Here is a 23,305-nt window from a genome sequence, read left to right on the forward strand (position 1 = left end):
TTCATGGCCGTATGGTATGCGTAACCACATCGCACCCCAATCCCGCCCGAACGCCTGGATTCAATGCTAGCTGATGCTGGTGATATTCTCTGATTTTTGGGTCATGCCATTCATCGCATGAGGAAGCACAGTCGGTGACGTTTATTGGTTGATAGGCAGATTATTAGTTATGGTTCTGGGTAGAGCAGCTTCCTCGGGTGTCATTGATTAGCACAACTTGGGGAGAACAGATACCGATGGAAAACAACGAAATAAACCAAACAGCTTTGGCAAATCATTCACGAACGGAAGATATCTGCTCGAATAAAGTTACGCGACCAATCAAGACCACCATAAGTCGTGTGAAATCTGAAGTTATTTTGAGCCACACAGAGGATTTAGGTAAGTTGACCACTTTGCGAGGATACCGTGCTAGATGGCTTCAACAGGTACCCTTGGACCGAGTGGTGAAGAGATGGCTTCTCGATACGGCGCAATCCATCCCGGTTGCTAAAGCTGAAGAAGAGGATTGAGGACTATCGTGGTTGGTACTTGACGACTAAAACCAAAGGCTTGACGAATCGCGATGCAGTTTAATGCGTTGTAAGCCAAAATGTAACGTCAACATCGTTACCAACCACAACGAGTCACTGTAGTCAGTAGCGAAATTTAGAGATGCATTTAATCTAGAAATCTCCACTACCTAGAGATGACACGAGGCTAAATACGGTTTAGATCAGCTTAGATACGAAACTTCTTGGAAACTTTGGAACGAACAGTGCAGCGTACCACCTACCGTAAACCCACGGTATTATGAATGATACTTCCTTCAAATTAAACGAGTACGCCATCTGTTAATAAACGGAATAAGTAGGTATTATGTTTAAAAATTCTTGAAATATTTTTGGTAAGATATTACTCCAGCCAGCAATGTTGGTGCATAATTATTTACATATTAGTTAGTTTTGCGTGCATTGCTATAAATTAACCATATATTCCTTCTATAGAACAGTTCGGTTGTAAACATATAATGCAAATAAAAATTAAAAATTTAAAATAGACAGCAAACTGCGGAATTTCTTTTTCCGGTTGATTTTACTGCGCACAGAGTGCAACACTAAAGTACTTGGCAAAGTACTTAGCAATGCATTACGCCATTATGCTATCATTGCCATTGTCACGAGATGCCTCCGTGATGTCCTGATAAGTAGGTTACATGTAGAAATTCACAGTGAGAAAACGTCCCGCTAGATTGGTAGCGTTTGACGGTGGAAATATTCATGCAATCAATTTCTTAATTAACGTCTGGAGTACTCTTCAGTATATTTTTAAGTACGTGTTTCAATCCAGATCTAGATATTAAAATTTTATAATAAGATATTAAGGCGATTCACGTACTCTCACTGTTCAGCTGTTCCCCTACTGATTCCTGGTGGGGGTATTGCTATTGCTAGTAATAGCTATCCTCACAGTTATGCACATGCAGCCATTCATTAATTTATGGTACTAAAAATGGACCAACACACATAGTAGAAGGACAAGAACACAGAAGCAGAGAAAGCTTGATCAGCACAACATAGAATATCGCCGGGAGCAAAATAGTACAGTGGCACTTCTATATTGCGTTGCTTGCTTTTACATCTTAGCATACAGATAGGACGACCGTTTCTGATAGTGAGTGCACATATGGATGTACTTTTTTGAACTTTTTCTCGCCGACTTTCGCCTTCGGACAGAACAGGGAAACGGAGGCCTCCCGTTCGCCCGACTCCTGGCAGCACATGCAGGACCGTTCCATCTGCCAGATCTTGCTGCCCGACACCTGAATGTAGCTGGCACAGCGGCCAACACACGCAAACGATGGGATCGGCTTCGGGACGCATCCCGGATACTGGAGCACGTGGATAACGGGCGTTACCTGGCAGTCGTCTGCCGTGTAGTGCTGGATGTCATCTGGTTGGTGGGGTTTGTGGCAGTGGCAGTGGGGTTCGTGTGATGAACATGTGTTTTCATCGGTCAAGTGATGGTAGATAATGGAATGAGAAAGGACAAAACGTAAATAATAAAGTAAGCATTATTCGGAAAGTCGGCTGCATATGTGTAAGGATGAAACAATAAATTTTGGTAGAACAATGAGTTGACTGCGGGGTGGTTCGGCTAGTTGGTTGGCTGTTTTGTTCGCTAATGGGTGGTTTGCGGTCTGGCGTTGATTTAATCCTTTGAACGCATGAAAATGTAAAAAGAAACAATTGAATGAAACAATGTATGCGGGATACTTGAATGATTAAACTCGATTTATGTGTTTTTAACAATTTTTCAGCAGCGAGTTTTATGATAGAAAATTAATCTTTTTTACGATTATTTTCGGCTTATTGACCTGAACTTTGTCAATAAATTACCGGCCAATAAAATAGTAATCATTTTAAGTATGGATAAAGTAATTAATAGTGGAATATTAAATTCAACACTTGTTTGAATTAATTTTTCCTTCCTCAGCGTTTCCATGAAAAATGGTACTGCTAAAATTTAAAAGTGTTTCAATGTTGTTTAAATTTTGTGTACTTAATTCTTTTCGCAAAATTTTAAATCCAAATTTTTTAGGTTTGTCAGTTTGTTTGTTGAGTTAGGTTTGTCCCAAAAATATACATACATACATAATACATACCGTTGGTAGTTTCATAGCAGTATTGAGTGCGATAAGTTGAAGTGCAATTGATATTTCACCGTATTCAAGCGCAGTTGTACTTCGCTAAATTTAGCTGCATTTCATCACAAAGCTATTGACAATACTTAGTATTGCGTCTGTTGTTGATTGATCGTGGTGAAAATACAGTATCCCCTCGCCTAATTGACACCCAGTAATCCGACCGCTCAATAATCCGGATCTGACTAATCGGGAAAATTTCGAACCATAAAGCATAGTATTTAGCTTCTTTCAATGCAACACTTCCTACATAGGAAGTCTCCATTAGAGTCACGATGATACTTCTTTCTTTGCCTGGCCCTCAATTTTTTCATCGCTCTTCTAAATAGACTGATGTGCTTGCGCTTATTTCAAAACTAACTAAGCACATAAAGCATTTATTTGATTAAATTGAGTATTGCTGAGTATAAAACAAATTTACTACGTATTTACGACAAATTTTTTCAAACTTTTCCGGAGTTTTTTAAGATTCGATAATCAGGTCATGCATTTGTCGGATTACCGAGGTGGTACTATAGAGCGAACTGTAATACGTACTGCCTTCTTGCTGGAGATAAACGCTAAGGTAAGAGTGGAGTCCATCAGAGTGCAGTGCTCTGAGCCGGTGAAAATCTTGAAATTTATCAAGTGAAAGAAGTTTTGCGACAAAGTTATTCATCTGGAACAGTTCTTAGAAATCTTATATTCAATTTATGCAATACGCCTAAATTGATACAATATACTGCTCATTTTTGCTGTTTCTAGTACAGATGAAATGAACTCATTGGCGACCTGAAACTAATGATTCGAGCGAATCACTGGCGTTCATGTTCGTGTTGTTCTCTACATTCATTGATTCTCAAGTATAGTGAATGAAATCCAGTGTGAATCATTCATTCATTTTGAACTGTGGATTACTGTAAACAAAATTACAATTAAATAAAACATTGTTCCGAAGTTTTAATTAATTTCCTTAAGTCAGGTTTTGGTTGATTTTAAAATGCAAACAGTTTAAGAAATTAAACTTTGAGATCTAAAATATCAGTCAACAGCAAGAAAATTGACTCACAGGTTAGTCGAGCAATCATTCAGCACTGCAATTCATGAATGAATTATTTTGAAAGGTAGAAAACTGAGAAAGACGAACACTGTCGCCAGCTCAGGAGTCATGTCCACGGGCTGACAGATAACAGAATACTACTAGGGGTAAAACTTCGTGGCCTAATGGAGTGTACTTACGTGAATTTATTGACTATCGAGGTAGGAATTACCAATCGGGGCTCTCAAAAATACCTCGTTTGAATTAAAAGTGCAGTTTCGACGAGAACAAGGTTTAGCCAGCGATTCTCATCGACAAAAATTGTCACCTACAGTACAGGAAACTCTCAAACTCAGGCTCCGGCTCAGTTGAGCTACACGCCAGTGCCTAACATCAGCAGCTTTTCATTGATTCCTGCCATCTAAGTCATCCTGGTGCAAAGGTCGAATGTCGGGAGAAATTCTCCCAACCTGCATACTCCGGCAAGTATTTCATATCTTATTGCAACCGGACTGGTTATCTGACTGATAATTTTTGACCTTTCAGTACCAATCCCAAGTAACAATTCTATGTTTTATTACGTTCCTATAGTGGTTTTCATGACTAATTTTATAAAACCTCTAATGAAACTATGAGCGCCACTAGAGCTTTCTGATGACCGCAATAAAGCTGCCTTCTAACAAAGTGGCCCACTCCTCAGAATGTTTTCATAACCTCTATAAGAAACATATTACGCTCTGCTGGAAGCAGCAATAAAACCGGTCAAGCTTTCGCTGCTTGACAGCCGCCGCCATAATTTAATAAAACTTTTCGCTTTTCGCTCTGCTAAATCTAAATCAGTTCGCCAGCTTTGTCAACTTGAAAAAACATCCGTGAGCAGAAAAGTTAAAGTTCGGTTTAGTTTATAGCAACCAATAAAATATCCCATAGAATAATTATTAATTTTGAGTAATCTTAGTTCGTTTGCAACATATGCGCATTAAATTTTATGGTGAATATTGATATGATAGATGGAAAAAATCAACCACCATTGAAATTTTGCAGTTATTCAATCTCAATACCTAGCAAAATTATTTAGTTGTTTCCTGTGACAGGAAAGCCGATTGACAATAATTTTCTTTCTGTAAAATACTTGCATCCATATTCTGTATTTCGAACGGATTGGCTTTTCGAACGAAAGTGATTGGCATTCGTTCCATTTAGTTCCAATTTTTGAAACAAATAAGGTTGCAGAACTTCAATTGAGAGGTATGGTGCTTTGATTTGACCTACAATGGAACGGATATTTTTGGCAAAAAAAGAAGTACAAACATCCGTTTCAAGTATCCATAATTTGAACAAAATCGGAGCACTTTCAAACGTCGGTAGTCCTCTTTTTTCATCGAATTGCTGTGTAGGCAGATAATATTAATTTTCTGTAGTACCACAAAAGCAGAGAAGCAGAGTGAAAGAGCAGTTTTCAATTGAAATGCCTATGAAAGTTTATCATTGGCTTCAATCACCTTTTGCATTCCGTCAATACGGGCAGTACATAGGAATCATGTCGTCACGAGACGCGATGGAAAAACCGTCAATCGACTTTCTTTCCAATCAAACATATCCTAGCCTAGCAGCAGTGACGGTGTTTTGAACATATCAGGCTCTGACCTAACCGACGTGCTCCAGTACTGCCAGAGAACTGTACATAGATAAATGTGACGACGGGATGGCAATGCATCAAAATTGCGCTTCCATTGTCGCGTAGGAAGTGATTCCTAATGTGAAACGGAGAGTGTATTTACCCGCGGAAATATTTGCCATGAGGCCGGATCATTTCAGTATTGTTAGCGCTAGTTTCGTTCGTTTCGGTGCAAAAGTTGAACCACCGAGAGTCGTACGTTGCATATCTAGTGGTTAAACTTGCCTCTGCTATTATTTCTTCTCGGATTTTATCTTCCAGATTGTTTGATGAGATTTCGATTTAGATTATTATAGCACCGAAGCGGCGCTGGAAACTCTTTATTTCCGAAACGGTAAATTCGGTCGATTAGTTAATAGCTCCCGTCCTTTTCAAAAAGTTTTCCTGTAAGATATGTCGCGAAATTTGACATCTCTACTAGTGAGAATAACGTGAGACGGATTAAAAAGCAGTTTTTTTTCGGTTGAAACTCATCATGTTTCAATATACAAGCATATATTGAAACTCATGAGTTCGGAGATACAATTGCACGACCACTCCGAATATAAACGTGATTCATAGGAAAGCTTCCCTTTGGGATGGATTTCTTTTAAGTTCAATTCTGAATGTTCACGAAGCGCCGACCTAGTCAACGTACACAGTCGTTGTCGACCGGCATTTAGAATACATGTTAGAATGCGATTGAATGCAAAAATCCGTAATATAATGCATGCATGTCATTGCCAATCCATGTCTCAGGAGTGCAAACTCGAAGGTAATGGTAATGGTATATGACATATACCTAGTAGAGAAATTCGAACAAAACACACGTAAAAATACCTATTTCGATACGAAAAACTTCATTCAATCGTCCCTGCATGTAGCTGGTCAATGTCACAAACATTCCCTTCCTAAATTAAATATCCTTAAATGTTGTCGGAAATAAGTTTTTTTTATTTAATTCCATTTGGCCGGCCGCCAGCACAGCTAGGGCTATATGGGGTCGGAAATTAGTGAGAACTACATAACAAGAACAAAAACAGTATTAAAAAAAATGCATCATTCCACATCTGAAATACCGTCATCCGGGGATACTTGCAACACTTTTAAACTTTGACTTGGTATAACTTTCGAAGTGTACCGTTCAATCCAAGTGTAAGTAGCCAAAACTTGTATAGTGGTCATTATGAGAAAAATTATCAGCTAAATGAGCCTGTAGAATGAACCGAAAATAGGGGTGTTGCAAGTTACCCAGGAAATGGGGTTACTTGCAACACTTTTATGATTTTGCGTTTCTTATGATTTGAAATTTGATTTCAAACCGCGAATTAGCATTTTAAGATATTTTGCGTATATTTCTAGTAAAACCAGTGATACTGGAGGAATGTTTTGTTTCCCAATTTTGTCTATCGCTTTTTTAAAGATATTCGGTGAAAATTCAACATGTCGGCAAACTTCAATTTGCCGTTTCAAGGCACGTGGAATTTTTCACAATTTTAATTTTTCAGGAGATGGCAGTAGACAAAATAACATCGTACAGATGCAAACATACTGTTTACATACTGTCTATTACTCTAATTATCTATTTTACAAGTGCTGCAAGCCGCGCCATATTGGAAGTAACAACACGAATTCATCGTCTTCCCCAAGTTCAAAATATAAATAAATCTCAAAGTTGTCATTTGTTAGCTTATATGATGTACTAATTGTGTACAGGAACCAAACGATAAAAATAATTTCATGTCAATGCACTGATACAACTTTGCGCATTCAGTTTTCCTACTCTGAAAATGAAATTACTTTCCAATCGTATAAAAACAAGCAAATCAATGATATAATGGATCAAACTTAACTAAACAATAGGTAAACGTCCCTTCTTTAAAACCCCATTGACTGCAAATGGCTATGTTAACAAACAAATGCGTTAGAGCTGTCAAAAGCGCGATGCGCAAAAGTGTTGCAAGTATCCCCGGATGACGGTAGTAAAAAATAAGACAACAGAAGTACTAGAATAATACAAAAAATAAATAATTCAAAGTAATTTTTCAAATAAATTTACTTGGGCTCGATATAACCATTTTTTACATTGACCATGGCCTGTACTCTTAATAACCAGCTGCGAAGTCTGTCAATAAAGAAGGGTCAAGTTCTGAAGGACGTTTGTACCGATGGCTTTGTTTTTTTATGTGTGGTCGGAATTAAGTTCGAAACGTTGTTTTTCAGCCGTTATTGGTGTTTGCCATTTTTTGACGTACCATACGTCATATGTGAATGGCCAAAGGGCTGTCATACACCAGAAGTAAGAAGAAGAAGAAGAGACGGTGTTGAAACTTCTTAAAACGTCCATGATCTGAGAATGAAATGTTTGTCTGCCCACGGTTGCAAAGCAACCTCCAGAATACTTTTTGAATAGTTCAGTCGTATAAACTCTATCATTTGAAGAGTTTACGAATTGCTGACTTATGAAATCTTTCTTGTCAAAAAAGACGATGTACGGGAATTGAACGCTTTCGGCCAAACAAAGCAACTCCTTCGCAGAGAGGCTGTAACTAACTTATTGCTGCTTTGAAAACGTCAAAAAACTCATTGAGATCTCATGCGCACAGAATTTCAATACGATCACCTGTAAACTCACACATGAATTTTTCTCGCTATTATATACGATGTTTCTGTTACTATATTGTTCTGCATATAAAGATGTTTGTCTCTCATCTCAATATCATTTATTGGGTACATTGCAAAACTGTATGTGTGGAAAACATAGAAACTATATGAGAAGTTTTCTCAGTGTGCAGCAACCAACGGTCTGAAGTTAGTTACATTTCGAATGCCGGACTCTGTACGGTAGACGTTTGTTTACAAGTTTACATCATAACTTTACCGTAGCAAACGCATGACGGATCGATTCTGCACGTTTGCAATGAAAATCCTGAATTATCCACTAGTGAATTGGCTGAACTGTTGAATTTTCTCAAATTCACGGTATACGTTGTCCTGCGACAAAAGATGTCATGAAGAAAAGCAGCGAAACTCTCCAGTCAGTTTCACAGCCAGATGTCCAAAAATCAAAGACGAGAACTGGTGTGACAAGGTTCAAGGCACAAGTTTCACTAGGCTGTAACGTGAGGCAAAATCTGGCGTCAAATTAAACACTCAAAGGTGCTCTACGAACATTTGCTGATGAAATAGGATTGCGTCGTTTTGGAAGACAGCCTTTGAACAAAATCCTGCCCTAGAATTTCATATTTTTTTCGATTGGTAGAGTATCGCGGAAGACTGCAGAATAAGAAAGGAGATTGAAGTACTCGAGAATGTGGCTGTTGGCCTTTTCTGGTCCGACAACGGCAATGTGGTACAAAAGGTACAAGCGTACAAGTGACAATGTGGTACAACGACAATGTGCTGCTGTAGTTCTCAAAAGGTGGAATCCGGCCAATTCCAGGAGTTAAGGCCAATTGAGTAATACCATTAACTATCGCCGGGCAAACTGAAAAGGAAGGATGTAACCGCAGTCGAAAGAAGGAGCTTAAGCGAAAACGGAATTTTGATAGCAAATAAGTAGGAAAACACCCGTTGCAAAAGATGCTGAGCAATAAACAGCCAACTATTTTATGCACGGTGTACCCTTATAAGGCTGGCAAAGAGTGAGCGTGTGCAAAACTACCACTTCTGTCCACTAACTCCTATTCATGTCTTCCCGTGATGCCGACATTCGGTATGCAACCTTGATTATCGTACGCAGATAGGGAAGGGGGAACAGCGGTTACCGCCCACAACATCTAAGATGATAGTCCCATCAGCGGGATAGGCACCTTAGGCTAACAACCTGCTGTATCCGAATAATTACCAAGTTTCAACGACCTTCCCAAGCAACCAAAAGTTCGAATATTACTTGACACGCGAACTCGAAAGTTCACAATTAGTTCAAATTCAGTTCCGTGGAACTTTCTTGCTGATTAGTAGTGTATATCAAGTATGCGTGGAACTAAATGATCTAAGACGTGCTGTGAGTACTTCATAGATACTTCAAAGCTATTAGGATGCTACATGAAGTTCTGAAGTAACTTTAGTTGCTAACAAGTTCTGTGTGCTGCTTTTTTGTTTAAATTTCTGTTGATCAAACCCGCAGAACCTAAAACTATTTGAGATTAATTATTTTTATTTCACTCGAATAAATTTAATCCTCGCATATTTCTAATTACAAATATAAATTAGAATGCAATGTTCTTCATTATTGTGTTGTGTTGTGTAGCATATGCTGTCGGTATCTCACTACTAGCATAAGCATAGGATACCGCCCGTGTGCTGCTACTCCGTTATTGACCAGGACCGATGAAAATTGCAAAATGATGGTTGGAAAAGCATACTTGGGACAGCAGGCTATTTTTCATTGTGCAACATTATCAGGTCCCTGCATGCTGATCAATACCGACGCCGGCCACGTCCGAATGCGGGTCCTGGTGGGATGGAAAGGAATGTTAGTCCAATACTTGTTGCTACTAAAGACCAGGGAATCCTCTGCATCTTCATAAGTATTTCGGGAAAGGAATTGTTGTTAGTAGATGGGCGGAGCTAGATGGATAATGTAAGTATGTAAGCATCAGTCATATGAGACTAACCTGGATATACGAAAATTTTCTTGTAAAGCCAGTAACTACGAAAATTAAGATATAAAAAATACCTTTTTAACAAATTTAATATAATGCCAATGGTGCTCATATACAACCATAATTTAATTTATATCGAAAAATACTATGCACATGCGAGATTTACGGCTCAAAAACCACGAAACAACTTGATCTTATCCGCGATCAGGGAAATCAGGGATAATGAAATGAGTCAATATAGTCCCTAAGTTGATAAGCATTTCCTCTTACCAACGCTAATATGCAGAGATATAGCGCCCTACACGCTTATGCTGTCGGTATCTCACTACTAGGCTCCAAACTTTTTGTTCTATAATTAACTCGCGCTGCATAAAGCTGCTGCAAGTTCTAAAACGAATTTCTACTTAAGAACAACTCATTGGTAAATTTCACATCGCTTGTATACGACAAAAGTGACGCATGGGATCGGGATAGGTTTACAACGCGGAACACCCGGGTTCAAACACAATATCAGGCAAATGCAACGAATATAGAAGCTAGGTAGACGTATAAAAATAGAACATAGAAATGCTGCTAAATTTTAGTTTTTTATTGATTTTTGACAGTTCATTTCAAAGTTGCTTAGCGTTCTATGCAGCGAACACAAAACAGCTTAGCAAGTTATAGATTAATATACATAAAGCTGTTTAACCCTCGTTAGACACCATTATTCGAACTCTTGGTTACTTGGGTTTAGCATGAAAGCACAGTCGACTCAACTTACAAGGGAAGCTAGAACCCGAACCTAGGGGCTAGGGCCTACTATGATCTCCGCAAGAACTTGCGGTCGAACAATCTGAGCGTCCGTGCACACTGTACAAAACGCTAATTAGACTGGTTATCCTCTACGGGCATGAAACGGAGATACTGCTAGAAGAGGACCTACTAGCACTCAGAGTTTTCGAACGACGGGTACTAAGAACTATCTTTGGCGGTGTGCAAGAGAACGGTGTATGGAGGCGAAGAATGAACCATGAGTTCGCGCGTCTTTACGCGAACCCAGAATTCAGAAAGTGGTTAAAGCTGGACGGATATGTTAGGCAGGACATGTTGCTAGAATAGCAGACAACTATCCTGCAAAAATGGTTTTCGCATCGAATCCGGTAGGAACAAGTCGAAGATTGGCACAGCGAGCGAAGTGGCAAGACCAGGTGAAGCGATATCTGGGGAGCACTGTGTGCCCGTAGAACTAGAGACCTGGCTGGCATGACCGAAATAGATGCATAAATTATACTGCGCAGACCTTGTCATAAGACGTTAGGCCAATTAAGTAAGTATGTAGCTAAGCAAGGTCCATTACCCGCATACTGACATCGTCAGAGCAAGTCTTGCTCTACGAGGAAGTCATACGAGATGAAAATGCTACTCGAGAGAGAGAGAGAGAGAGAGAGAGAGAGAGAGAGAGAGAGAGAGAGAGAGAGAGAGAGAGAGAGAGAGAGAGAGAGAGAGAGAGAGAGAGAGAGTAGCATTTTCATCTCGTTATTCTGGGCTTGCAGGAGAAAAAGAGTTTCTATAGCCAGTATAGTTGAGTAAACTCCGAAGGGAAACATTTAAATCCACTTGGGCGACTTCAGCGCGAAAAAGTGCTTAAATAACGCAGAGCACGTCATGGTACGCCACGGCCTAGAAGAGATGAGCAAAAACGGGGAGCTTTTTACAGAGTTCCGTGGTAATAACCACATGGGCATTGGTTGATCTCTCTTTCCCCATAGACCAGTACATAAGGTCACATGGGTTTCCCGCGACGACTGAACAGAAAACCAAATTGATCTTATTCATAACTATCAGCCGAAAATGGAGAAGCAGCCTTTTCGATGTACGCAAAAAGCACAGTGTCGATATTCCGTTGCCGATCCAACCGACCATCACCTTGTTGCCACTGAGATACGCTTGCACGTCGCTGGTGTAGAATGACGGGGACTAAGACTAAGGTGAGTCGAACAACTTAATTACCGAGCGTTGGAGCTGCCTGTTGGTGAAATATGCCTCGGATGAAACTTGAAGGAAGATCGTCGAGCGAAGAGAGGTGAAAACCAGCATTGAGAGAGTGCCAACAGCCAGGCCAAACAGAATGGTGCGTCAACGCGTTATTCTAACAGATTTTCCATGTGTGTCAAATTGGGCCTTAAGGCAGCTGCCCGTCAACAATATACCGGACTCGAGAGAGCTGTTTCACAATCAAATAGCAATCAGAAGTATGAAATCTAATAGAGCACCAGGGATAGACAACTCAGATGATGCATCAGCTGTTCAGCAATATAGTATATTATGAGAAACTGCAAGTTTTTCGGTACACTGAATGCAGGTAATATCGGTCAAGGTCCCTGAAAAAGGCAACCTTACTAAACGCGGTAATAAGCGTGGTTCTGTATTACTCTTAAAGTACTCTGCAAGAAAATCCTTAACCGGATCCAGGAAAAGGTCGACGTTACTCTCTGCTGACAGCAAGCTGGATTCCGTGCTGGCCGATCGTGTGTAGATCGCAACGCTCTGCGTTGGAGCAGATCAATGAATTTCAGGGTTCTCTTCTGCTTCTTCGCAGACTTTAAAAAATCATTTTACCGATTCAACCACAAAACTATCTGGGGGCACTTAGGCGTAGAGGAGTCCCAGATAAGCTAGTACAACTCGTCGATGTTGAGTACGAGGCCTTTTTGTGCAAAGTGCCGTACAACGACGTTTAGTACGACCCTATAAGGATTACTGAGTGCTGATGTGAGACGAGGCTGCATATTATCACCGCTGCTGTTTCTCGTTGTCATGGATGAGCTCGGAGCTACTGACAGTAGACCAAATCGAGAATTGCCTTGGAAACCTCTAACGATGGGGCAGCTAAATGACCTTGAACTAACCGACGAGATTGTCTTACTCGCATAACATAACGCCAAAATGTTATGCTGGATAAGTTATATGATCTCTCAGAAAGCTCCCAGGTGTAGCTAAGACTAAGTCTACGGTAGTTTACGCGGACGATTTCACCACCTTCGCAGTAGTAGGACAACAGGTTTAGCAAATGGAAGCCTTAGCTCAGGATCAGAAAGACCAGGGGTGCATTTGCAAGTCTGCAAAAGATTTGGCACTCAAAGCAGATCACTCGATCTGCGGAAACCGGAATTTTAAATTCAAACGTTAAATCCGTATTGCTGTACGTCTGCGAAACGTAGTGCTTCTTTTGGAGACACAGGTTAGCCGGCGACATCCGGACTGTTGACAACAACAGTTGCTACTTATTATAGGTTTATCACTAGATATTCACGAAACACGACACAGTTTTTGTTAGTTTTTTAGAAAATTTCGTTCCAAATTGTCAATGTGTGCGTGATGAAAAAAAGCAAAAATACTTTCCTTCCTTTTTCCTCTCGTGAAATCCAGAACAACACCGCATCAAGAATATATTGGTAGAGAGAAAGAGATATAGGTAGTGTCACATGTAGAAATGCAAAATTTATAAGTTTAAATTTACATGTTACAGTTATAGTGCGTGTAACATGTTGTTCCACATAATGCTTTAGTTTCCGCAGAAGGTGAACGAAAATCCGGAATAGCTTGTCCGGACTACCTGACATTTAAATTAACATTTATTTACGCCGACGTCGATTTATTGTGATTGACTCAAGCTAGTTACTCATGATAATAGCAGCAATAAATTTGCTTTGCCATTTCAAGCGGATTGTAAAAAGAAATTTATTGTAGTTGAACAAGCAATTATAATAAAATCAATTTTATATTGCTATCAATTTTATATTGTGGTAATACAAGCAACTACAATAAAACTTGTATATGATTTTACCACATTTTACTGCTGTGATACAAAATGACTTTATTAGATTCCTCACAGAAATCATAAAAGCATTTTTATAATGAAGAGGCATTTACATAATTCGGCTTTATGAACAGTTTTATTAGGGGTCTACAACCTGCTATAAATATTTTATGTGAATCGTTCGTTTAGTTTTACGTATGACCATAATTAAATTGAAGTTAATGGCTATTGTCGCATTAAAGCCTTTATAAATTTTAAATGAACCCAGCGACTTCAAATTTGTTGTAAATCAAAAATGTCTGCTGAATTCCAATAACTGTACAGTAAATCTGAAAGTTTTTCTGCATAGTAAACTTGAAAGATTGTATGTATGACAAAAAACAATTACACGTAGAGGTTAGTATTATGCGGTTCATATAATGGTGAAATTTTGAGAGGTTATTATTTTAGCATTAAAATAAGACCGTCTTCTTTTTGAGTGAGCGATATATCTAGAGTTTTAATAATGATGAACAGTAATATGAATCGAATTCGTTTTGTTTCTATTTTTTCTTCTTTGGTTTTCCATCGTTTTGCTGCATCCGCTTACTCTATACTGTATCCTATCGCTATCGTATTTTTCGCACAGCACAAAAATATTTAAATTTATCAGCATATTTTTTTCTGGCGTGGGAAGCTAATACGGTAGTATTAATGTCATTCACAAATTGCAAACAGCGAAAGCAAAAAAAGTCCCAAAATCATGGAACGGACAGCTCAAGGAGCTTAACAAACATTTTTTTCCGAACCAGCTGTGCCGTCGAGTGTTTGGAAACCGGAAGTAAGAGCAATAAGCTGTCAGTTTCCATTCTCCGTAAGGCACAATCATTGCAGGTTGGGCTTTGTTAAGCCTATTCGCTATCCATTTCTCTTCCAGTGAAGCGTATCACCTAAAAGTTTTGTTCTTTTTCTTTTTCGACAGTGGTTGGATGCTTCATTCACTGTTCAATTTGCACAATAGAGTATTTGTTGTCACAACTCTATGCATTCATCTTTAAGATAAAGTGAATCCCTGTCAGTGATTAGTTATTTTCGTTCTTTACAGCACTTGGAAGAATCAATCCCAGATTAGCCTTTACTCCTTTTCGTTACAATGCATTTCTACTAACACTTATGATAAGGTTAAGGGATGGGGCCACACAAGCTATATCCTTTAATTTCTTCTATAAAAATCTTTTCGCGAAACACTACTTTGATCACTGGACATCCGCTTTCATTAATTTCGACACACAGAATGAAGGATGTTGTGAAAATTTCCGATGTTTTATCTCATTTTCCACACTGGTAATTGCTAGGATCGTCCGAGAAAGAGCTTTCTTTCTCCATGTAAATACAGCCCTCTCGGAGCGATAAACAGCTCCCGGTGGGTGACAATTTTCTGATCTGGTTGCCGTGGAAGCTACTAGTGTAGTTCAGTTATAGTGGGTGGAAAAGCGTGGTGTTATGATAAGACGGAGAGCCAGAGCAACACGTAGCGAATGAAATCTCTGGCGAGAGGCACAAGTGAGTTTCATCAGGGTTGAATTCGGATGGGTATGTTTTATTCGTTTTGTATTTTTTAACATTTTTAATATTTTTAATAATAAGTGTTTGAAATTACATTCTTATCATATGTATTTATAGCCTATTACATGAACCGTAATAAATATTATCTAAGACATTGTGAAGTCTATAGTGTTGCAATGTTTATTGTAAACTGCCATCATTTGATTAATGAGTACAAATTTTGCATAGTTTGTTCTATAATTATAAAACACAAATATTTGTCGATGTCTTGAATGCCGCATTGGTACATAAAAATTTAATTTTGATAAGATTTCCATTTATTTATTTATTTATTTGTCCAGATATATGGACTTGCCCGTCCTCCAAATTAAAATTAATGTAATCGATTTGACGCGAAATGATATTCTTTATAAAAGCTGTCATTGCAAATTTCGCCATGTCTTAAATGTTTGAATATTAAAAAGCATACATCGATCTTTATAAGATGATAACGGGAAATTGAGTCCAACCTACCCTACGCAGTGCATACAATAAAAACTGTTTTTTACTGACTATATTCTTTCTTCATGTGTGATTGTAAAAGAAGACCATATTATACTGCAATATTCTAATATTGATCTAACATATGCAACGTATAATGTTTTAATCGTGTATGGGTCCTGAAAGCTATAGCAAAAACGATATTAGCTCTATTAACGATTGTGTTACAATGATCAATGAACGTTAGCTTTGTGTCAAGGATAACCCCTAAATCTCTAAAGGAGCGCGCAGAATTGGTACTTTGCGGTTGCGTTTGCGTTAATCTGACAGTTCTCCCATACAATTTGACAGATTATCTGTCAGATCTACGCAAACGCTACCATAAAGTACTAATTCTGCGCGGGCCTTAACTCTATCACACTTTGCTACATGTTGATTACCTAAAGAAACTGTAACATTAGGTTTGTTACGTTTTCTACTAGAAGAAAACGTATCCGGTTTTCCGGATAAACTGATGCGACTGATCAGAGCTACATCTCGGAGACACTCTCGAGTGCCTTCGAGACGCGGCAAAGGTTGAGACAAGATGACGCTTTATCCTGTATCCTGTTCAACATCGCTCTTGGCGGGGTGATCCAACAAGCGGGTATCGAAACGAGAGGCACGATTTTTACCAAGAGTAGCCAATTCCTAGCCAGGAACTTTGCGACACATAACACAAACCGCTGCGACCAAGAAGCATATGCCGCCGTACGGAGCTGATAATGTACAAGACCCTTATTAGATCGGTAGTCCTTTATGGACTTGAAGCCGTGGCGCTGCGCTGCTCACGGAGGACATACGCGCGGAAAGTGTTGTGAGCGATATTTGGCGGAGTACAAACTAAAACCGAAAAGTGGCAGAGGCGAATGCGAAGCGAAGTGAATCACGTTCTACAGCCTACAGGCACTGCTAGGAGAGATTCCTTTCGTACATTTGGCGAATGTCGGTAGGCTACGTCGGTAGGACTCTTATCTAGCAACTCCTATCCCTATAACTCCACGTGGTACCAGCCGGCATACGAGCAACCTTAGCGGAGATCGGGTAACCAACCCTGGTGGAAACTAAGGTCGTATATACCAACAGGGAAGAAGGCACAATGTTGTCTCGAAACTGTAAGATGGCAGCCCCATCACGAGACTTGGTAGCATAAGCCCTAGCACGGCTACCTATCTAAACTCATTAAACTAAAACTAAAAAGAGTCAGGAGAATTCTTCTCGGAACATTCGGCAAGGACAAAGGCGACGAAATAAGGACATGGAATGGAAACTTGGTACCTGGAACTGCAGATCGCTAAATTTCGTTGGTGGGAATAGGGTGCTGCTCGTTCAGTTAGAACCTCGAAAGCTCGGCATCGTGGCACTGCAGGAGATCTGTCGCAAAGGCGAGAAGGTGTGGAGGATCCGCTAACGACGGGATATCAAGATCGTCATCGTGGATATGAACGCCCAGGTTGACAGAGAAGCAATGTATAAACCGGTGACCCATATAGCCTATACACCGACACGAACGATAACGGCCAGCGATGCATCAGCTTTGGAGCTTCTCGATGTGATCAAAAGCGCTTTCTTCCCCACAAAGATATCTATAAAGCCACCTAGAGATCACCTGACCAACGAACTTCGAAACAAATCGACATCACCAACGTACGCGGATATCGACTAGGAGTAGCAGTACACTCCAACAAACATTTTTGTTGAATAACGGCTTATCAAGCGCTTGTTACCCGGTAATTAGCTATACAACGGTTGAATAAGCTATTAATAAAAAAATGTTTGTTGGGACGTGCGCTCAAAACTATCGACGGTTTATACCTCGCGACAAAGCCGCTCTTCTCGGTTAAACATTCGGCAGCTAAACAACCCGCCAGTTGCCGAAAATTACGCGCGCGCACTGGTTGAAGCTCTGCCTTCCACTGTGGAGCTAGATGCTTCGACCCTCGAAAATGGATGGAGTATGATACGCTCGGCCGTCAACGAGGCCGCAATCGTGGTGCTAGGAGTGAAAACCTCGAGTGCACGAAATGATTGGTTTGACGAGGAATGTCAATAAGCGATAGAGAGGAAAAAAGAGCTTGGAAAAACTATCTAAGCATATCCACGTGAGAGAATTTGACCATGTCTCGACGAGCGCGGAATGAGTTGAGCACGATCCTGAGGAGGAAAAACCGCCAGAAGGAGGACAGAGATCGCGAGGAGCTGGAAGAACTATTCCGGGTTAATGACACGCGCAAGTTTTACGAGAGGGTGAACGAAACTCGCAGAGGTGGGCACCGCTAACCGAAATTTTAGCTTCGCTAACAGCTAGTCCGCTAATTCAAAACGTTAGCTTCGATGACCGCTAACCGCTAAAGTAACCAAAAATTTAGCGGAAGCTAAAGCTAACCGCTAACCGCTAAATTGGTTAGTAGCGCAAAGTTAGTGATACTTTGCTAAGCGCCAATTTTGGCAAAATCGAAAATGTTCGTTGTAAAAGTCTAAGATAAAGTATATATCTGGAAAAATCATGAAAAAAAATCACAGGCGTCCATAAAAAATGTTTTGAAGAACATTTTCACATTGAAAATAGAAGAGATAGAAAATATTTCCAAGAGACAGGCTATGGTTTTTTCGATCATTCTTTGCAGTTTTCTATCACTGTGGAACATTTTGTAAAATATTTTTCTAAATAATATTTTATTCGGATTGTCAATGATGAAATTTGCCAATGAGTCAATGGCCACATTTGTAAATGAATGACACAAGTACAAGAACAAGAAACAATAAAAAACATTTTGGAAATTTTCCTTAAGATAGAGTTTTTCAAAGTTTGCTTTGGAGTTCCGCAGCCATAGAAAATTTTGTGAAAACCTGTTTTCCAGGCGTACAAAACTTTACGAAGTTTTGAGATTCGACTCAAATCTGTGCGATAATATAGATAGATAATAGTTCAATAGCAGAATTTGTTTTGTATATGGTTCAGAGCAAAGAGAGGGATGCTTCTGTTCGATACAAAGAGCTTTATTTAACTGAACTTCAGTCTAGTTATATGGTGAATATGGTGAATACAAATATTATATGAAGTGTGAATAAAAGGGTGTTGCAAAATGAATAGATGACTAAAACTAATATAACATCTTCCCTTTCTTATAAAATAAAAAAATTAACCTTTCATTATGAAATCATCATATTTGCTCGGAAGCTTTTTTTCACGTTTTGGTCTGTTAGTTGCATCTGTGGTCTTCTTGGGTGTGTTAATTGTAGTTGGCCTAATTGACTTGCCCCTATCGTCAATGTGACTTCCACATCTACGCATCGGTGCATCAGAAAGTGCATCAGCTCGCATAGCAGTCTTTGATGTTATTGGTGTTGCTGGTGTTGTTCCTTCGATGACATCGATGACATCCATCCCGGCGGTTGCTTGCGGTTCCATTTGTGTCCTCATTTTCGGAGTAACGACTGAATCAGTGTTTACATTGTCTTGTTGTGAACTTTCGGGAATCGAGACGAGAGAGCTTGTTGCTGGTTCATTACGCGGTTTGATGTTCACCAAATCTCTACGATAGCAGGAACCATTTGTGCTCACCACGTAAGAGCGATTATTCATTTTCTCGTGTACAGTGGCTGGAATCCAAAACTTGTTGCTTTCGGGGTGAGCCTGGACGTAAACTGGCGAGCCTGTTTCCAGTTCCGGTAAGTTTCGTGTTTTGCGATCATAGTAATACTTCACTTTTTTCTTGCTTTCTAGGATCGATTCGGGAACGTTCGGTACGATTCGAGGTGCGTATTTCTCGAAAGAAGCAGGTACCCCGCATCTAGTGTTGCGTGAGAACAATCTACTTACTGGACTACTTCCGATCTTGTTCGGAATATTTCGCCAGTGGAGCAATACATACCAAATATCCTGGTCGGTTTCATTTGCCTTCTGAATCAATCGTTTCGCTATCTTAACAGCTGCCTCTGCTTTACCATTACTTTGTTGATGATGAGGAGACGATGTAGAATGTTTGAAGTTCCATCTGATAGCCATATTCTTCATCTCCTCATTCACAAAATTTGTTCCGTTGTCGGTGTTGACAATCTGTGGAATTCCGTGACGAGAGAAATTACGTTTGCAGGTTTCGACTAGGATTTTTGCTGACATGTCCTTGAGAATATCCAGTTCAATATAATCTGAGTAATGATCTACTGTGATGAGAAACTGGTGTTTCTTGCCTTTATAAGACGCAAAAAATACATCCATTGAGACTATCTGCCAAGGATAGACTGGAATAGCATGGCTCTGCATAGGAGGTTTCTGCTGGCATGGAGCAAATTTTGCGCATACCGGACATTCTTTTACCACATCTGTAATTTGCGCGCTCATACCCGGCCAGAAAATATTTTCTCGTGCTAGCTTTAACGTCGATTCGATGCCATTGTGACTCACATGCACTTTGTCAATCATGGACCGCTGCAGTGCATTAGGGATGAGAATCCGGTCGTTCCTGAAAACCAACCCATCTTGAGTAGATAGTTCACTTCTGTATTTATAGTAGATTTTGACTCCTGCAGGTACTCTGTCGATAGTGTTTGGCCAGCCGTTTCGAATGTAATCAATTACGGCTTGCAAAGATGTATCCTGCTCTGTGGCTTTCATGATTCCGTCCAAACAGCTGTCGGAAATGCTCAAGTAGTTCATCACGCTGCAGTCTTCCAGCTGCTGGAAAATTTTGTAGATATTTAGCTTCTGATATTCGTTGTGTTCTGTTGACTCGTCGTATGGAGCCCGAGAGATTGCATCCGCTACAACATTCTCTTTGCCGGTAACAAACTGCAGTTTCAATTGGTAGCGCTGCAGGTTTAGAAGCATGTGTTGCAATCTTTTCGGTGCGGTTAGTAGTGGCTTATTAAATATATTGATAAGTGGCTTGTGATCGGTCTTAACGGTTACGCAGGGATTCCCAACGATTAATTGGTCAAAACGGACGCAAGCAAATAAAATTGCGAGCAGCTCTTTTTCTATTTGTGCGTAGTTTCTCTCCGTGTTCGTTAACGTTCTTGAAGCATACCCTACCACTCCGTCTTTCTGGAATATGGCCACTCCGAGGCCAAAGCAGCTCGCGTCACATTCGACTGTTAGAGGCTCATGTACATTGTAATATCGGAGGGTTCTGATATCGGAGACGAGAGATTTCACTTTTGCAAATTCCTCATCTTCTACCTGCGTCCATTGCCACGGCTGCTTTTCCGAGATCAAACGTCGCAACTTCGTGAAATTCGCGCTTAAGTTAGGGATGAAACGACTGAGATATGTAACCATCCCGATAAATCGATGTAATTCCGTCCTAGTTGCTGGAACCGGGTAATGCTTGATCGATGTAATTTTGGAGTGATCCGGTTGCAAACCATCGGTAGAGAGTACGTGTCCGAAAAATTTTACAGAAGTCTCACAGAGTTTGAGCTTTGATTTGTTGAGCTTCACGTGGTTTTGCTTTAGACGAGCGAGCAGTATTTCCAGATTAACGTTGTGATCGCGCAGTGCTTCTTCAACGGTCGAACCCCGACCATAGATCAAAAGGTCGTCTGCTAGACACTCCACACCATTCAAGCCTTGAATTATCTCTTGCAGCTTGGATTGGAAAATTTCGGGCGCGGATGAGATGCCAAAAGGAAGCCTTAGCCAACGATAGCGTCCAAATGGGGTCCAGAACGATGTCAATTTGCTGCTTGCCTCGTCCAGCACAACGTGCCAGAAACCCTTACGTGCGTCGACTGTAGAAAATACTTTAGCTTGACCAAGTTCTGGCAGGATTTCCTCCAGCGTAACGAATTGGAGATTGGGTCTTCTCAACGGCTTGTTCAATGGAACAGGATCTAAGCAGATGCGGATTGATTCGGATCCTTTAGTGCCACGCTTAACAAGCAGTATGTTACTAACCCATTCTGTATGGTGATACTCCCTCATGATGATTCCGTCTCTCTGCAGCTGATCCAGTTCTGCCTTTAGCATCGGTCGAAGAGCGATCGGAATCCGGCGGGGTTGCTGGATTACCGGCGTGACGCTGTTATCAATCTCCAAGGTGATTTCTCCGCTCATTTTTCCATATCCTTTGAAGACGTCGTCGAACTTTTCGATAATCTTCTCAGCTCCGATTCGATATATGTTCATCACCTTTTGATCGCCTTCACTCGTTGGTTGAGCAGGTACCATGCTGACGGATTTACAAAACTTGATCAAACCGAACGTTGTGCACACCTTCAAGGACAGTAATGGCCTATGGCTAACGTCGACGACTTGCAATACAAGTAAATACTTCTTTGATTGACACTTGCAAGGTAACCTGACTTGACCAAGGACATTGATAGTGCCACCACCAAAGGCTTGGAGCTTGTATGGTGATGGGAGCAGTTCCGGATCCGATTCACCCATCAGCTTGCGTAACCAATCGTGTCCAATCAAGCTGGTATTGGCGCCTGTATCTAGCTCACATTTAACAACGGTCCAATTGTCTTTAATTTTCAGGGACACTTCTGCCAGTACGTTGCCGCCTTTCTTCGAGTTGTCGAAGATCTTGCCGATTTCCCCTTCTATTTCTGATTCTACAGACTGTTCGCTGTATTCGTTTTCTGAGTCGCTGTCATCCGAGGTGTCCTCGTTTATTTTCTTTACTCTGCGTACACGTCTGCGATTCGACGAACGGGACGGGTTTTTTCGACAAACTTTCTCGAAGTGATTCTTTCCAGAGCATAGTTTGCATTTTTTACCGTAGGCTGGGCATGAACCTTTCGTAAATGCATGCCAGTCACCACAGAATTTACACAAGCGGGCCTTCGATGATGATGCTTTGATTTTGTTTACTTCCGACAGTGTATCTACTGAAAGTGTTTGTACGTGCTTTGTCGTAATCTCTTCCACCCGACATAAATCAATCGCCTTTGCTTCTGTAAGATTGTTCTTCGTAAGCATTTTCGATCGTAGATGTGGCCACTTATTGGAGGTAGCTAACTTGTATGTAATCATATCGTTTTCCAGAAGTCCAAGCCGGGCAGGCTTTGCCAGGGACTTCAAACGAGCCACGTAGTCGTCGATACTCTCCTCTGCGGTCTGACCGGCCGTGAAAAAATTCAATCTATCCACGATGATGTTTCTGGTGCGAGTTACTTTGCGCTTTATAGCTGCCAGCACGGTAGCCGGCGATACTCTATCTTCTGCTGTTAGATCAAAATTGCAGAATTTCTTTAGTGCTTCCGTGCCAACAATTGATAGCAGGAAGCTCACTTTTTTGGCATTTTCCTCTGCTGGCCAGTTGTCCATGCCAATCGCACTGGCATAATTTTCCCAGTTGTCCTTGAAAAACGAGAAATTCTCGTCCATGTCACCTTCGAGACAAAATGGCGGAGGAAGCGGTACATTTTGAGGAGCTAGTGCTACCGCTTGAGGCTCGCGCTGCTGACGAAGTAGTTTCTCGAAGATTTTAGTTTGGTGTTCCAATAGCTTGGCCAGCTCTTCCAT

General features: G+C 40.5%; 1 protein-coding gene across 1 annotated transcript; it reads right to left on the bottom strand.

Moving 5' to 3' along the window:
* Nucleotides 1-1,621: 1,621 nt before the first annotated feature.
* LOC128739727 (retrovirus-related Pol polyprotein from transposon 412) lies at nucleotides 1,622-23,305 on the bottom strand. Its single transcript, XM_053835225.1, has 2 exons — nucleotides 19,093-23,305; nucleotides 1,622-1,932 (listed from the first exon to the last, which is right to left on the bottom strand). The coding sequence occupies exons 1-2, from the start codon at nucleotides 23,303-23,305 to the stop codon at nucleotides 1,622-1,624; spliced, it is 4,524 nt and encodes a 1,507-aa protein (XP_053691200.1).

Source organism: Sabethes cyaneus, chromosome 3 (assembly GCF_943734655.1).
Source record: "Sabethes cyaneus chromosome 3, idSabCyanKW18_F2, whole genome shotgun sequence".
NCBI classification, from domain to species: Eukaryota; Metazoa; Arthropoda; class Insecta; order Diptera; family Culicidae; genus Sabethes; species Sabethes cyaneus.